This window comes from Neopelma chrysocephalum, unplaced genomic scaffold (genome assembly GCF_003984885.1).
Source record: "Neopelma chrysocephalum unplaced genomic scaffold, ASM398488v2 Primary Assembly neopelma1_97102, whole genome shotgun sequence".
NCBI lineage: Eukaryota > Metazoa > Chordata > Aves > Passeriformes > Pipridae > Neopelma > Neopelma chrysocephalum.
Window position 1 is genome coordinate 6,484,818 of NW_020925744.1, and position 18,110 is coordinate 6,502,927.

An 18,110-nucleotide genomic window follows, 5' to 3' on the forward strand; every position below is an offset into this window, starting at 1 on the left:
TCAAAGAACTAGTATATCCTCAGAATTTACAAATAATAAAAGGGTAGCTGGAGATCACACTGAGTGAAATATTTAGCAGCTTCCTTATACAGAATTATTCTGGACTACTGATACATGTCAACACATCTGAGTGAAATGAATACATTTCCTCAAAGCTTCACCACACACAATCAAACATTTACAGACCCTTCAGTCTCCGCTGGCATGAGAAAGACTTTACTTTCATGCAAGTAACTCTCCATGCCTGTATTATATTCACAGCATATTTCTCTGCACTGTATCTTTATTATTGCTTGATTTTTGGAGTGCTGTTTCCATTTATCTGCCCACTCCCTCTTTGTGATCTTTCATCAGTGGATCCTTCCCTGACATATACAAAATTAATGACTTTTAAAATACACACAAGAACACACATAGCTATATATAGCAGAACAGGGGCATTTAAAGGAATTCTAGATGAGATGTAAAAGAAAGTGCAGATTTGCAAAGTAGCAGCTCAGTGACAAAATTATGGTTAACACAAATGCCTAACATGGTCTTTTAAAGTACTCTGATGGTATGCTACGGGTTGTGCTGCTTTGTGCAAGCTGTAGGGAATTCTGGAATTTCTGTTCTCTCTTTGACTATTTAAAGTACAATTGAGTAACTCAGAAAACCAAAACAAGTATGCTCATCTCCCATGGCCTTGTGGTTGAATTATTCTGAATTTGGTAGAGGGCAAGCCATAAAGCAATCCTCCCCATCAGTTAGTACTTCCATAACATCTCTTCATTCCTAAAAAAGACACACTGCAGCTTTCAGTCAAGGTGGTAGCCTGGGCCTGTCTTCTCTTCCTAGCCACCTGTTTTCACAGATATTATAGGAGTAGAATTGTTATGTATGAGACTTCTACTACTTTGCCAATATAACCAGTCAACAGCTTCACAAGATATTAGCTTGAGAAGGACAGCAGGAAAGGTAATTATATAAGATCTGTTTTCTAGGAAAAGCGAATTAAAATGCCTACCTTTTATTTCTTCCCTGCCACAATGAATCAGGCACTTTCATCTTTAAATCACTAAAGCAGAGAAGACAGATGAGACAATTACTATTATGTGAAAGACCGGTACTGGAAATTAACTTTGCAGCAGATCTAAAGATGGTAATATTAAACAGTTCGTATATAGTTGTTGACTAAGTCTGTGCTTATTTTGGAAAGTGTATCTGAATCCAATAAATTGGGGTTGTTATGTTTTGTTAAGATTTACAAACTACAGACCAAACAGGGACCCATAACTTCTTTTACAGGTTTTAATGCTCACCTAAATGGCTGAGTAACACCAGTACAGAGATACATATACACATATCTACGAAAGGTCTTGGGGTCTTTGGAGGTCCCTGCTGACTGGAAGCTAGCCAGCATTATTCCCATTTACAAAAAGGGCGTGAGGAAAGACCCAGGAAGACTTGTTAGTCTAAACTTAGTACCTGGAAAAATTATGGAGAAGATCACACCGGGTGCTGTTGAAAGGCACTTAAAGAATAATGCAGTCATCATGCACAGTCTACACAGGTTTGCAATGGGAAAGTCCTGTTTAACTGATTTGACAGCCTTCTATGACAAGGTCACCTGTCTAGTGAATGAAGGGAAGGAAGTGGATTTTAGGAAGGATTAAGGATTCCTAATGGATTAAGCCTGGATTAAGGCTTCTGATAGTGCCACTCACAGCATCCTTTGGGACATGATGTCCAGCTGTGAGATGAGCAGGTTCATGGTGTGCTGGGTGAAGAACTGGTTGAAGGGCAGAGCTCAGAGGGGTGTAGTGACTGGGATTAGAGCTGGCTGGTGACCAGCCACCAGCAGTGTTCCTCAGGGTGCAGTTCTTATAACAACATCCTGTAGTTTTTATTCAGCCCTAAAGCAATTAGGCAGCTGGATGAGATAATCATTGTAGATGTCTTCGAACAGGAGGATCCTATCCTATCCTATCCTATCCTATCCTATCCTATCCTATCCTATCCTCAAAAGATATTACAAGAGCCAGAACACAACAGACAGGTTTTGAACAAGAATGCAATAATGTAATTTTGCATATATCACAAAATTGCATTCAACATATTGAAACTAAAGCAATTTTAGGATCTCTTGTTGTGGTGGTGCATCTCTTTCATGACACTTGTCAGTGACTCATTGACAAAATATATTTTTATTTAACTGTTTGTTGCCCTTTAAATAATATAAATATTGATGTAAAGAAAAGATTTACAAAACCTGAATGCCCCAGTGGCATTTGTTAGTACGTTACAGAGAAAGGAACTCCAGAATTGATCAATACAATTTGGGTGACTGCAAGATCCTCTCATGTACTAAGCTAATAAGCTCCTTTTTCTTGCTTTGAAAACGTAACAACATTTTTATTCACATCAGTGCATGTGTGAAAGGAAGAAGACTTGCTGCAACACACAAAGGCAAATACGAGATTTTTGAATTTGACTGAATTTTCAGTATGAGCATATTAAAGGCTCAGAATATTCGGAGATCAACCGAGTTGTTTTCGCTGAGGTGAGTTCGGTGGGGAGCAGCGCAACAGCCACAGCAGCTCCTGCATGGCTGGTAGCCCCGAGGACAGCACTGTGCGCCCGCCGGAGAGGGTCAGGGCTCCCAAAAGATGCACGACATATTGGGGGTATACTGCCGAGGTACTGGCACAAGTTCCCTCCGGTCTGATCCCGATCGTGCCACGCACCCGAGCGGCAGCACACTGGGAGAGAGCAGCGACACCGCCGTTCTCGGAGGGTACCCCGTCCCGACCGGCCGCTGCCTGGCTGCCCTGGGGGCGAGCAGCACTCCAGCCTCTACAGACTATTCCACAACGTGAACTACCCATCCGGGTACCTCTGGAATGCCTTTTCCCCAGCGTAAAGCCTTTTCTCAAAGCAGTGATGAGTCCCTCCTGCCGCACTCCGTCGCTCCCCATGGCCGGTGCCCGTGAGGCGGCACCGCGTAGATCTCGGGAGGGCGGAACGCCGCGGGGCCGTCCCATCCCCGCCGCGGGCGGGCTCTGCTATCGCACTCCCGCCCGGCCTGGGCGGGGCGGCTCGGCTGCCTCTTTCCTGTTTCCGCTCGGAACCCCGGAGACGTCCAGGGCCACGGTATCACGGGGGCCAGAGGAGGGAGGGTGGGGCTCGGCACCGCTGCTGGGGTGTCGCCTCCCGCTCGCGGCCCGTGTGTTCTCTCTGTAGGGACCTCGGCGCCGCCCTTGCGCCGCTCGGCAGGCCCGGAGCGTGCCCTGGGCCCAGGTGAGGTGGGGCCGGGCGGGACAGGGCGAGGGGAGCGGCGGGAGGGACGGAGGGGTCGGTCCAGTCGTTCGCAGGGAAGACGCGGTGGAGCCGACACCGCCGCCGGGTTTCTGTTTTCCCGGCTACCGCCAGCTCAGTGTCTGAAGCGCTGTCCGGGCTCCCTGCTGTCTCTAGTGAAACCTATGGAGAGAGAAACCAACCGGGCTGGCTTTCCTTCTTTTCCAGAGAACCACAGACCGTACTCTTTTTTTTCCATTTAGGAATTTATTCTTGGTAATATCTGCAGCTCTGTTGGATGGAATGCCTAATTACTTTATAAACGCTGAACTTTAAGGTGTGGTTAGTGCTTTGTATTACGCTTTCACATACCATGCACTGCTTTTAACTTCTAGCAAAAATGGGCTTGCTCTTTGATGACAATTTGAATTAAAACGGTATTTGGTATCACAGAATTGTTAGGGATCACAGGACTGTTAGGGTTGGAAGGGACCTCTGGAAATCATCCAGTCTAACGACCCTGCCAAGGCAGGGTCACCTGGAACACGTCCAGGTGGGTTTTGAATGTCTCCAGAGAGGGAGAATCCACGACTTCCCTAGGCAGCCTCTTCCAGTGCTCTGCCATCCTCAATGCAGAAATATTCTTCCTCATGTAGAGGTAGAACTTCTTGTGTTTTGTTTTCATGTATGTGAGCCTTTATTTTTCTGAGTACTCAGAAATTATTTTTTTTTATTATCCCACGGGGTTTTCTGAATAGAAGAACAGAAAAGATGTTCGATATTAAGGCTTGGGCTGAGTACATCGTGGAGTGGGCTGCAAAGGACCCCTATGGCTTTCTTACCACGGTGATCTTGGCCCTTACGCCGTTGTTCGTGATCAGTGCAGCACTTTCATGGAAGCTTGCAAAAATGATTGAGGCCAGGGAGCGAGAGCAAAAGAAGAAACAGAAACGCCAAGAGAACATTGCAAAAGCCAAACGAACAAAGAAGGATTAAATGGGCAAAAATGACCTGCTGTGTGCAAAGAATCCGCTTTTTAAATGAAACACTTGTATGTTTTGTGTTGTAACTGTCCTTTGATACTTGATCCTGTTATTTCTTGAAGTATGAAATTTAATACTTTGAGTGTATTTTTTTCCTGCTGATTTGTGTTCAAATTTGCCCAAGTGACACTTATTAGAGTGTTTTCTAGTGCAGGTTGCTTTTCTAAATTTGCATGTTATGTTAAAAAATTAACCTGTTGAGTGACTCTGGAGGTAATTTGTTTTTCCCCTTAGCTGAGCTGTGACTTAACAAGTGTCTTAAAGTTGTCAAATTTAGGGGAAAATGTGAATAATAAACTGGATTACAGAAATGCAAGTTTTGGCATACCTTCAGGAGAGCCATAGAGATAAGCTAACTGTAGCTTAATTAGATAGCAGACATGACTGATTTCCTTTAGGGACACTGTATATGGCTGCGTATGCCCATAGTGGCTGCTGCAGTGTCTTTGATGGTGGGGCTTCCCTGCAAAAATAACCTACCTTAGCTCTTCCTGTTTCCTGAACTACCAGCCATGAACAGCCTTTAAATTCAGCCCAAACTCTAGGAGACTGATTGCTTGTTCTTGTTAGCTTCATTTGTCTTAAGGCACTCATCATGTTCTACAAAATTCAGTTCTATGTTGTTTGGTCTTTCCTAACAATCAGCTGAGCTCTCCACTAATTTGTAAGTAATTTGTTTCTGCCTTCATAAACTCTTCACGCCTCAAAGAATAGCCATAAACGGGGTGAGACCAAAGATCCAGCTGGCCTAGTGTTCTGTGTCCTAGTGACCTGTAGCAGATGGCTGTGGGAGGACAATGCACATGCTGGTGACAGTAGTTCTTCCTGCTTTCTAACCTGGCTACCTTTGATCTAGGACCTTTGAGTTTAGGTGCAATTCTTGTTCTCATGGCCCTTGAAACTCTGCTGCCTTACAGGTTGCAAAATGCTGGTATACTGGAAGAAAAAAAAAAGGTTTGTGTTGGAAATACGCCAAAATTATTTAACCTTATTTCCAATTTATGTTTCTTAACAGAACAGATTAAATTTTCAAAGTCCTCTACACGGTCTAGTTCAAAAGAGCTTGTGGCAGTCATTAAGTTTTTTTTCTATTTTGCATATATCTGAACAGCAGCACAGAGTTGTGCATTTTAGGAGATAGTCTTTGATTATGTTTAAAAATAAAACCTTAAAATAGTACCATTGTTCAAATGAAGAGACCTATAGACCTGGCTGACACCAAGGGGGATCAGAAGTGGGGAGTCTAACTGAAATTACTTAAAGTAAATGTGAAGTTGATCCCCTTTCAATTTTGTTGGTGAAAGCAAGCATTATTAGAATATGACATTTGGGCATTTTATAAATATGTGAGATTATGTCTCCATGTTTTGTATGAAGTGTTGTCAAATATGTATGTGTTCCACCTTTGATACCTACACGGCTTGAAACACAGGGAGGAGAACTGATGAGGGATAAACTCCATAAGTAAATTTGATACTTTTTGAAAAAAATTGTGTGGTCTTTATTTTTATTTGAAGTTCTCAAACATCCTCTCTAAGCAAATAATCCATACATTTTATGTATCTAAACTGGCCAAAATGATCCAATCATTCAGGGAAGTCCATGGATACACCAGAAATAAAAACGAATTTTATTTTTTTTCTTTAAATATTCATGACAGTCCCTTGTCCCAAACCTTGTACTATTTTGCAGCAGCTTTATCAAGTACTTCCAGCCTCTATTATAGCAGCTATATGTAATTTAACTGATTTTATCCTGTGCAAATTGCTGGCTTCAAATCAAACATTCACATATACTGACTGTTTTCTTTAAGTTACAAGAACGTCTCTATGATGAATACAGTGTGTAATCAGTGTCGTGTCATAGTGATTCCTGTCAATGAAATCAGCTTTTTCATCTGCTTGCCAGTAGAAAGCAGACTGGCACTGACAAGGGAGTTATTCTAAAGAGGTATCTTGGCCAAGTCTTGGGAAAATGTAAGCGTACTGACCATTACATCAAAAACAATTTTAAAAATAAATTAGTATTCAAGGAAAAAACAATTTAGACTTATTTAGGAAAATTAAGTTAGACAACATTCTAACTGAATTCAAGAGTAACTGATGAACAGCAACTGTCAAAACCAAACTTAACTTAGTAACACATCTTGTTTTTCACTAAACCCAAACATTTTACATCAGTTTTTCATGATTAAGCCCATTTGAATAGTTCTGCAAAAGTAAATTAAACTGCTTTAATACCACTTCATTGCACACTTTTATATAAAGCTCTTTATGTTGTCTGTTAAAACATTTATCCATGAGCAATATCTGTACAATACAATTGTTCATTTATTTTGACTACTACCACTGCCTGGTGGCATCCAGGCACCAGGCTGGAAGGTATTTGCAGTGCTTGTGGGATCTTCTGAAGGCTCCTTCTTTCCATAGTAAGGGGCAGATGCATGACCTTTAACCTGAGTATGACCTGGTTCAGCAACAAGTCCCTCCTTGTATTCCTTGGACTGAAGCAGCTTATCCTTTTCAGATACATCTTTTATTTTCTGTTTCATTTCTTCTCTATAATTTTCATTCCTAAGAATCTCCTAAGAACAGAGTAGAAAGATAATTAGATGAATCAGAAGCCAATCCAATACTAAATGTTGTAATAAACATTTTAAACAGTCATTGCTTTTCTTAATTTTATAATCCACATTTTCAGATATTTAGATAAAATGTGGCAAAATTAATTGGCTTTCCCCAACTGCAAATTCAACCCTTTTTTAGAATGTTCTTAATGTTTTGATCATATTGTTGAAGCAAAACTGCATTGTGGTGTCGATTTCACTGTTCTATTGGAGCAAAAAGACGAAATTAAGAAATTAGGTACAGTCATCAACAAATATGAAAATACATTAAAATAAGGCTACTTCCTGCATTGTTTTCTGTGTAGGACTCGATACTTATAGCTATTTATCACTTGCATCTCTTCCTGTAATTCACTATGCCAGTGGTATTAGGTATCTGTGCCACAGGGCATAGCTTTGCGAGAAACAGATGTGCAACCTTGACTCTGCTAGTGCATAAGGTGAAGACACGCAAGATTAATAAATAAATACCTAAAATCACAGAATGGATCAGGTTGGAAGGGACCACAGTGGATCATCTGGTCCCACCTCCATGCCCATGCAGGGTCATCCTAGAGCACATTGCACAGCATTGCATCCAGACAGTTCTTTAATATCCTCAGTGAGGGAGACTTCCCACTTTCCCTGGGCAATCTGTTCCTGTGCATGGTCACTTGCACAGTAAAGAATTTCTTCACTGTATTCAGGTAGAACTTCCTGTACATCAGTTTCTGCCCATCGCCTCTGGCCCTACAGCTCAGCACCACTGAGAAAAGCCTGGATCCATCCTCTTGGCACCCTCCCTTCAGATACTTGTATACATTGATGAGGTCTTTTCTGAGTTGTCTCTTCTCCAGGTTGAACAGGCCCAGCTCCTTCAGCCTTTCCTTGTCAGAAGCTCCAGTCCCTTAACCATCTTTGTCACTCTCTGCTGAACCCACTCCAGGAGCCCCATGTCTCTCTTGCACTGAGGAGCCCTCAACTGGACACAGCACTATAGGTGAGGCCTCACCAGGGCTGAGTAGAGGGGCAGGATCACCTCCCTCAACCTGCTGGCAGTGCTCTTCCTACTGCACCACAGGATACCATTGACCTTCCTGGCCACGAGGACACAGTGCTGGCTCATGGACAGCTTGTTGTCCCGCCAGGACCCCCAAATCCTTCTCTGCAGAGCTGTTTTCCAGCAGGTCAGCTCCTAGCCTGTACTGGGTTATTCTTCTGCAGGTGCAGGACCCTGCACTTGTCTTTGTTGAATTTCAGACAGTTTTTCTCTGCCCATCTCTCCAACTTGTCGAGGTCCTTCTGAAGGGCTGCACAGCTCTCTGGGGTATCGGCCACTCCTCCCAGCTTTGTGTCATCAGTGAACTTGTTGAGGAGGCATCTGCCCCTTCATCCAAGTCATGAATGAACAAATAATAAAATACTGGGCCCAGTATTGAACCTCATCACTAGTGACAGGCCTCCAGCTAGACCCTGTACAATTGATCACAACCCTCTGGGATCTGCCATTCAGCCAGTTCTAAAGCCACCTCACTGTCCACTCATCAAGTCCACATTCATGAGTTTGCCTGCGAGGATGTTGTGAGAGACAGTGTCAAAAGCCTTGGCTGAAGTAGAGGTAGACAATACCTACTGTTCTTCCTCATCCATCCAGGTAGTTGTTTCATCGGCAATTGGGTTGGTCAAGCATAATTTACCTTTAGTGAATCCATGCTGACTACTCCTGATCGATCACCTTTTTGTTATCCATGTGGATAGAGATGACCTCCAGAATGAAGAAAAAGACTGAATGCTTTCTTCAGATTACAAGTATTATGACAGAGTTTAGGACAAAATAGACCAGTACAGTTTGCTCTCTGAGCAGAAGACCATGGCATTATTTTAGGAATGGTGTTAAAAAATACATGTGATGTTGCCAAGAGTTGACATAGCAACTTTGAACACCTAAGAATGCTTTAAAAGGCAGTATTTAAAAAACCCTTACCTTAGAGGTATCATGGAAAGCCCCCCTTTTTATTAGTTCTTAATTGCCTCTGTACTTAAATTCACATATGCAGAGAGCAGGTGCAGAACTGTTCATATACCTATACTGCACGGAAATATACAAGCACACAAACGACTGCGCAAACTGAAGGGGTGGAGAAAATTCTCCTATACTCCAATAAAAATATTGCCAAATGTAAGAAGATCAAATTTTCAACAGTCAGTATGGCAAAACCTCATTGTAACGTCTCTCAATTCTATCCTTGTTTACCTCATGCCCATATAAATCTACCCCCCCGACTGATTTAAAGGGAATTACTCCTATCGTGCTTGTATTAACCCCCTACCAAGAAACAAGGTCAAATACCTTTGTGATATCTGAAGACTACATCACAGTCTCTGCTAAAACAATATGAAATTATTTATTAAAATACAAATGTAATTTCCTTTCTTTGAACAGCTACTTTCTCATTTGAAATCTTTTCAAGTGATTAACATAAAGTTATCTTAGTCAGGTAAGAGCAGCTGTAACTAAATTCCAAATGCTCCAAGTCCATTTTAAATCTTGATGTATAATTATCTTCTAGTTTTTCAACTTCAGTAAGGCTATTTTAATCAGCTTTCACTGGACAAAGTGTAGTTGTCATCTAGTAAAATAACCATGTGAATCTTGAAAAAGAGAAATTATCCTTATTAGCAAACATAGGAAAAAAAAACCCTGAAGTGACTTGTTTAGAATTCTCTATACAATCCATACCAGGACAAAAATTTTTCAAGTTCTAAGTACCTGCACACCTCCTTTTTAGGCATTAAATTCATGCCACTAATATGTATATTGAATTCAGTGGGTTCCTGGGTTCAATTTAAAGAAAATTTGAGTTGGAAATCTTGAGTCATTGGGCATGTTAGAAAAATTGAGTCAAATAGATGAGTTTTCTTATCATAAACACATTGTCCTTTGATGCTGGCAAGTTCATTTTGTGGATTCTCTCACAGGCACCGAGTCCTTTCTATGTCTAATATTATCACCAGAAAATACATTATTTTCAGTTCTCACTAGAACATATACTTTTTTTTTAAACATTGTGATTGTGTTTCTAAATACTATTGGTTCAGTTACCATAGCTGCTGCAGTCTGAAGCAGTCATGACACTGAAATTTCCCTGCCAGGACAGGTATTTAAATAAAAGATCCAAGTAGTTCCAAATCTGAATAGGATAATCAACTTTGTTCAAAATGCAAATTTTAATGAAACTATTGCATGCATGTTTGTAGAAGGAATTATCCTTAAAACACACTAGAAATATGCAGGATCTTTATAACTAATCTTCCAGATTTGCCTTCAGTTTGTCTGCATGGCAATTAAATATAGTGAGAGGTAGAAAGGTTCCTCCCCAGACACCCTCCTATCACCTGGACAGTGGAAGAGGAATTGACATCTGCGGCGCTCTTCTCCCCAGGACAAGTAGTCTATAGATCTGTTTGGCACCACAGGTTTCTCCAACTCACCTGCACACCACCACACTCACTTTGAGGCTCCACTGCAACCCAATCCTTTACTGTTTGATATACTATGAAAAGTAACAGAGAGCTAAATATTTGTGCATTTTCTGTTTGGTTGGGGTTTTTTTATTATTTTTTCTTTGAAGTTATTTTTTCTTGAAGTCAGGTTCAGGACATTTATCTTCTCTCCTCCTCCAAGATGAATCACAGTATTTCATAAGATGGTTAGCTTCACTAAAAACTGCTCCCCAAAACATAGCAATTAATTTTCTGCTGAAATGTAAGCACATGAACATGTAATGTGCTCTGACCTTCAAGGGAAATACAGAATTAGTCTATCCACCCCAGAGAACATAGTATCTTCCAGATAGCTGCAATTTTCTAAGGAGTAGCTTCTTTTTCTGACACTCTCTTTTTGTACACATAAATTATGTAAGCCCTTTGAACCAGTAGTTCTCAGGAAGCACTTGGCATCTAAAGAGTATCAGAAATGTCCTTCATCATTTTCATAAAAGAGAAAACTAAGGACTGGGGTTATGCTGCAAAACTAAAAAATGAAAAATGCCTTAAGACATCCAGCCATCATGTGCCAACAGGTACGTCCAACTACATGTTCTAAGGTTTATTTTTAGATGGAAAGTAGAAGAAGACTCACTGCAGGTAACTAACCTGGTGATTATTGTAAGCTGTATGAGGTTTTTAATCCTTCTAATGTTTGGAGCTGCATGTCTTCCCTCCTTAGGAAGGCAGAGTTTAAGAAAGTTATGTCTAAGGTTTTCTTGAAGAACATTATTATTAAGGAGATACCAAAGTGGCTCTATGTGGAGTTTGAAGCAGCTGCTTTTCATCCAGAAACTGACAACTTCTGCATATTCTGACATTTTAGCATTGATAACAGCTGCATGAAAAAACAATGAAGTATGGCCTGTTCATGGGGGCAACACAGCCCAAGACGTTTCTGTCTTCCAAGTGCACTGCTACAAAAGGCATCAGGCTGTATTTCCTGCCACTGGATGAAATTTCCACTCTTCTTGAAAACTCTATTTTCATTTAGCACTCTTGCTTAATTATGGCAGCTGAGATGTATCACCAGGTATCCCCTGCTGCCTGGAAACTATATTCACCTCCACTCCATAGATAGAGAAAAATCTAGAAGTTTGTCTCTAGTGAAAAGGATTTTCACTGCCTACCAGGCTGTACTGGAAGACCTGCTTTGTAGGGTGAACATTTGGAATGCAGTGTTCTTTCACTCTTAAAGGATCTTATATTGTCGCTTCTTCCCCTTTTGTGAATAAACTAGTAGCTTTACAGAATAAATAAAATTAATTCCTCCTAGTAGGAAAATGTCACAAACCAAAAGAGGGTTCTCTAAACTCACTCATTCCTTCAGCTGGGATCTCGCTTGTGAGTGACTAGCCTTTGTTGAACACTTTTCCACAGGTAAAAGCCTGTACTTAATAATTTCTATCCTGCAGCACCTCCTGAACCCCGCAATCTGAGAAATATTCCTCCCCCTCCTCTTACTTCCTCACTGTTTCTCTCTCGGCCTCAAGCCAGCATCAGTTACACCATCACTTGCCTCTCACAGAGCATTTTGAAGCTCCTAAAGGCAAAGGGCAACATGAGGTTATGAATGTAGCTCTAAGGATGCAGGTATCTAGACACAGAGTACCAATGTAACAATCTCTAAATAGAATTGTTTAAAAGGTTATTTTAACAGACTGGCACTTGTTTTAGTTTTGTTCTTTCCAGAAGGTTTTCTAAAGACATTGTGCCTAACCCTATAAATACAAGGGTTGTATTTATTATTAATTATGAGTAAGGTGTCACATTCATTTCAGATGGGTTTGTATTTTGATTAAATTAAAAATAAATAGCTTATTTATGTTGTTTTAGAAACCATTCCAACTTCCTAAGTTATCTTATATATGTAGGTTGAAATGATTTCTCCTGATTTGAATAGGGTTCTGATGCCAGAACAGAGAAACATCTGGACAGATTAATGCTCTTTGTTTGAACTATACAGACATTGCATATTCATAGAATACTTGCATTTTGTGTCTAGTTTGAATATTTGTTTAATCATTAATGTACTTGAACTTTGAACTCTGCCTGTTAAAAATTCATACATACAAGTTGGCAAAAATATAAAAAAATAATAAATGGAATTGAAAAATTGCTTTGGCACAGTATTTAAAAAATGGATTGTTGTAAGACAGTTTAACACATTAGAATTTTTCTTCATTATCAAATTAACTAAATATATGGCAAAGTGCTAAGTTAAGCCGAATCACCATTTTTTACAGTATCACCAAACTAGTTACCTAAACTCCATTTTCCAGTTTGACAAGTTAAATAGACAAGATGAAATAACTGGCTATTACATCATATTTCAAGAGTAGGAGGCAGAGAGAGGACCTTGTCTCCAGGAAGCACTGAATGTTCTGATCCAGGGCAGGTCTTGATAACTCAGCCACTGAACATGAGCTCAGCAGTACCAAGTTGGGAATGAGAAACAACAACCACATTGAAGGGCTGTCAGTGCATGGCAAAAACAGAGGAGCAGTTTGGATTAGAAAGGCATATCTGGATTTGCTAACAAGTAAACAAGGAACTGTTGCTGTGACTCAGTTTCAGTTTGTTCCTTGTGTTCCCCTTAGTTTGCATATGATATAGTCTGTACCAGCCCTTTTCCTGGTACACTTTACTTCACCCTACACCCCCATTCAGCTGTGCTGACGGTGAATTAGGAGACGGAACCAATGCTCCATGCACTCCGTCCCATAGGGATAAGAGCAGCAGAACAGCAGCAGCTCCCTCCTCTGCAGCCTTGGGATCTGCAGCATAGGCAAATTGGAAGGAATAGGACAAATTAGTGCCTCAATACTCCTCTGTGGAGGTTGACAAGCACCTGTGTTTCAAACCTGAAAAGAAATAAGAGGGAAAAAACCTAAAATCTAAAAGATGATGGCTTCTGCAAGCTTTCAATTTGTTTTTTTTTATTGACTTCTCTGACCACTCCCTTCTATTTAAGACCTTAGCAGCTCATAGCTCAGCTCTTTTATATTGTCAAATTTTACTGCCCTTTCACAGACTAATAATCCTCCCTGGAATCATGCCCAATTTACTATGCAAAATGCTATTTAGTGCAACCTAAGTTATTTGAATAGGCCCAAATCCTGATTTTGATCCTGGACAACAATGGTGGGAAATATTTTGCTCAGAGACATGTTTATCCCTGTGCTTTTTAAATATTATTTCCCAGAACTGTAAATCATATTGTGCAGCTTTTGGTGGCTTCACAAGCTCATTTGCTAAGCCCTATTCCTTGTGTAAGAATGTACAGTTTCCATGTCAGAGTTCTCATTTTAAAACTTCTCAACTGAAGCATCTGAAAGCAGACAGAGGCAAAACTCTAACATGCAATTCCAAAAATGCCAAACCAAGCATTTTTCTAAACTGCATTCCATTCTCCTTAAAGGAATGTGAATTCTGTGTAAACTGATCTCTACGACTGAAGCTAGTTTTGATCATACCACCTCTCAAATAAATAATACTTAAGATCAAACAAATGGGAAAAGTGTGTACGCATTGTGGGAACAAAACAAAATGTAATTTCACTGTAATTATTCAGGGGGGTGAGAGGAAGAAACAATCACTGAAACTTTAGGCTTATCACAACTCACTGAAGTATGTTTTTTTCTCCCTTGACAAGGAGTTTGTCAAAAGAGATAATTATGGAAATGCTAGAAATAGTTTGAAAGAAGACAGGCATTGTCACAAAAAGTTTCTTTTTTTAACATTTTACCTTCTATCCAACTGTGCAATTCATAAGCCACTGATATTTATTAACTGAGTAACAAGTACATAAAGCATGGGAAAAGCAGTAATTTACTGTGTTTTTCTATTTCAAACTGTTTTCAGGATCTTGACACTAATTAAAGGAACATGCAATTCTACTTTACTTCCCACAAAATATTAGCATAACATACACAGGCATACAAAGCAACAGAAAGGTTTCAATTTGAAATGAGAAGCTTCATGGCTGTGCAGCCCTATGCTCACATCTACCACTTGCAGGATACCACATCGCTGGGTTCAGAGGTAAACCACATTTCTCTCCATACCAGTTTCTCTTGGCACTGTCATAACTGCAGGTCTCCTCATTAGTTTTCTTGCACCCCAAGACAATCTATAATTTTACCTCTATCTCCATTCTACAGACAAGGCCTTAAACCATGCCAAGTTACTCGGACACCCTTGAACCTCAAGACATTATCAGAAGCAGTGTGTAGCTACAAGGTCTGTTAGAGATAAAAACAAGGGTTAGATTTCTAAATACATTCAGGTACCTTGTGTTACAGACAGTAGGATTCTTTAAAAGCTGCTACAAATCTGATGCCCTTTGAAATAGGAAAATACTAAAAAAATCAAATAGAATTAAGGCACAGAAAGTCTTAAAAACTCATTATATGCCTAATATTTTTAATATTTGCTACTTCCTTAAAAATATGTCTCTTAGTTCCTTCTAGGTTTAGGAGCTGAAGACTCAGAGTCTTAGATACAAGATACCTAAACTAAACCAATTGACATGACTCTTACTATCTATGTGGGCAAAACCTGGCTGTATGTTGAGAGACAGGTAGAGATATAAGTACACTTATAAACAGAACTTACAAGTATCCTATGCATCCAGCCACTACCAATAGAAAAGTAGGAATTTCTTTCATTACTATTTTTAATTATATTTACATAATGCTATCTGTGATAGTGCTAAGTGTGAGACATAGCCACAGTGGTCCAGTAGATATTACATTTCCTATTTGCCAGAAAACTTGCTACATACATTTAGTTTCCTATATACATAATAAAGAAATGTATTAGTCTACTTCATTATTCATTCCTTGTTAAACTGGTTAAAATATAATTTACAGCTTCACAGGAATAAAGGTAGTGACAAATGTTCCTCAGCCAATCGTGTATGACCATACTCAAAACATATATAAAGGCATTGATGACAAAATGTTACAGTAATGCAAAAATATACATATTGAAGCTCAGATTCTCACCTGTTATGAAGCAGTATGTGTATGTGTATACATACACACATGCTTACACTGGGTGCAGGCACGATCCAAAATTCTATATCAAGATGGATTCCCTGATTACCATAGGAACAGAATATGTTTAAGCAGAAGATAAGAAACAACTTGATCTGCATTAATTTGCAAAGTTATCACCCTTACCATAACTGAGTTGAGACTTGGCGTGTTTCAAGCTATAATTAAATCAAAAGGCAACCAGCTGTTAACCAGTATTCCAGAAGCTGGCTTTAAAGCTCAAGGTTTCCAGCACTAAAATGCCTGATGTAACTGGTCAGGTTAGAAATAACCAAGGTGATAAGCATCATTCTTCGGTTATGTCTAGCCAGATACAGAAGTCTAAGTGACTTCTTCCAAAAATGGGGAAAAAGGGATGGGGGCACAAGGCAGAAACAAACCATTAGGGATGTGGCACATTTAATACTGAACAAGTTGACTTGTGAAGTCACTGGAGTATTCTTCCATTAAAAAAAAAAGAGAGAGAGAAACTAAAGAAAGAGATGTAAAGCAATTTCTTTTGATAGAAAATGAAAACTTTATAATGGAAACAAACTAACAAAAAAGATCAGTTAGGTGTTTGTAGAAGAAAGAATGGCCTGAATACAAAACATGATCAAGTCTCAAGAACACTGTCAACAGCCTTAGCAGGTGTCACAACCCAACTACTCTGACCACTAGTAAGCAAGGACAATTCACATTCATTCTCATTCAAATGACTGACATGTCCTGATGATTATGAATGACATTCTGTTAGCCTACAGTATTTACCAAATTATTAGTTCCCAAAATATGGTCATCAGTGTGATCAGTAAGATCCAGCTGATTTGTGAAGCCATATCTCTGCAATATTTTCAATTAAAAATTGGTAATAGAGCTCATTATGAGACCTGATAGCCTGAGCAGTCTGGCAACCTCTAACATCAATAGCCAGAAGTTGAATCAAAGACAAATTTGACAAATATAAAAATCCAAACATACAATACAAAAGGGGGATGGTAGGCTAACAGAAGTGGAACAGAAATTTTAATAAAGAAGGGCAGAGGACAGAAAAAAAAGAAAAAATATCTAAAAAAGTGGTATTACAGGCTGCAAAGGTAGGAACACAGGCACAGGTCCAGAAACTTATGCTTTAGGAAGTATAATGATGTTTTGTGATGTTAGAATATGACAGCAAAACGTCATTAAAGCAACAATGCAAAATTTGTAGGCTTTACATCCTTTTTTAGAAATAGTTTAGTCTCATGAGAAATACATGAAAGAACAAGGAGATTTGTTATATAGGGTTTCAACATGAAATATGGTCACAAATATTCCCTTGTTCCATAGCTATCAAACAGCTGTTTACTGTATCATCTTTACAGTCAAAAAGGGTATATAATGCAGAATAGCAGCCAGTAAAGTTTATGTGGCTAAAACACAAAAGCCAATCAGTCCTACAAACAGGGATCAAATAATATTCTATATGCACTTCACTACTATAATTATATTTATAATGATGTTGTGGTGTAAGGGTTTGTCATATAGCAGTTTCACATAAGGAGAAAAGTAGATCATAGATATTGCCCTACACTAATATAGAGAAAAAAATTAGGCTGCACTATCATTTAAAATATGACTGCAGCATTATTTTCAAAGTATTAGCAAGAATTTTTAACATACATATATTTGAACTATTTTTTCTTATACAGGAAAAAAACAATTTAGAGATTACTTGAAAAGATAAGTATTTTTAAATTCCTAGTCTATCACTTCTGCTCAGTTAAGGTCAACACACAGCCCTGCAGGTAAAGTACTTAGCTTCTAAATTATTTTTCAGATCTATTACCTCATGAAAGTGAAATTATAAGCAGTCCTGTAACTCTGAACCCACCATTAGTTCCAGGAATCTTTCATTCTCCATAAACTGCTTTTTGTGGAAGGTAAAATATTTAGAATACCATTGTTCCACAGTTCTCTCACCTGTGAAGACTCCTTTCTCCCTATTTCAAAAATGAACCAACATCTCTAGCACCAGGAGGAGCTTTATTGCACCAATTCCAGACCCAAGGCTGCCCTTCTTGGAACAGGTTTATCTCATCGCAACTATCACAACAGTCTGGCTCACAGAAATGATAAAACAAAAGACTCACAACACCTCTCATTAAGTGGTAATTTCAACAATAAAGGTTGTAAGCATGCAGTTAGTATGAGCCAAAGCTCAGGAACTCAGTCCACACTTAGATGGAACAACTGTTGTAGTATCAGTTCTATGATTCCGCACAAGGAACTAGGGTGAGGAGGGAAGTGAAAAAAATTTAAAAAAACCAAACTCACACTTAGTAGTTCCCCAAATAGCTTTAAGGATAAATTAAACTTCTTTCATTCATGGGTGTATTATAGCCCGTATTGTCTCTACAGCCTCAGTGGCAAGTGTGAAACAGGGACAGAGAGATTTAGTTGAAAAGCTGTATCTTATGTGGGAGCGTGTTTCAATGAGGTACATCTTCTAAACATCAGCTGACAACCTTCCCCAGGTTACCTCAACACACAGGCAGTCAGGGCAACTTTTCACAGACCAGTACATTCCAGATCTCAGTGGCCAAATCTTTGGCTAGAGAT

The 18,110-nt window shown here is 39.5% G+C and overlaps 2 protein-coding genes across 2 annotated transcripts in view; one reads left to right on the plus strand and one right to left on the minus strand.

Moving 5' to 3' along the window:
- The first annotated feature begins 3,025 nt into the window (after window positions 1–3,025).
- Window positions 3,026–5,809, plus strand: SMIM15 (small integral membrane protein 15). Its single transcript, XM_027671617.1, has 3 exons — window positions 3,026–3,132; window positions 3,223–3,279; window positions 4,035–5,809. Exon 3 carries the CDS (start codon window positions 4,048–4,050, stop codon window positions 4,270–4,272), a length of 225 nt encoding a protein of 74 aa, XP_027527418.1. The 5' UTR covers window positions 3,026–3,132; window positions 3,223–3,279; window positions 4,035–4,047; the 3' UTR covers window positions 4,273–5,809.
- Window positions 5,810–5,927: 118 nt separating this feature from the next.
- Window positions 5,928–18,110, minus strand: part of NDUFAF2 (NADH:ubiquinone oxidoreductase complex assembly factor 2) — a 52,759-nt gene continuing 40,576 nt past the window's right edge. Inside the window, exon 4 of the mRNA XM_027671616.1 lies at window positions 5,928–6,903. Within this exon, the coding sequence (XP_027527417.1) occupies window positions 6,646–6,903 (258 nt within the window). The 3' untranslated portion in view covers window positions 5,928–6,645. The remainder of the gene's footprint in view (window positions 6,904–18,110) is intronic.

What these genes read in the sequence shown, in the direction of transcription:
- SMIM15 (XM_027671617.1), top strand. Translation starts at nt 4,048, where the DNA reads ATGTTCGATATTAAGGCTTGGGCTGAGTACATCGTGGAGTGGGCTGCA.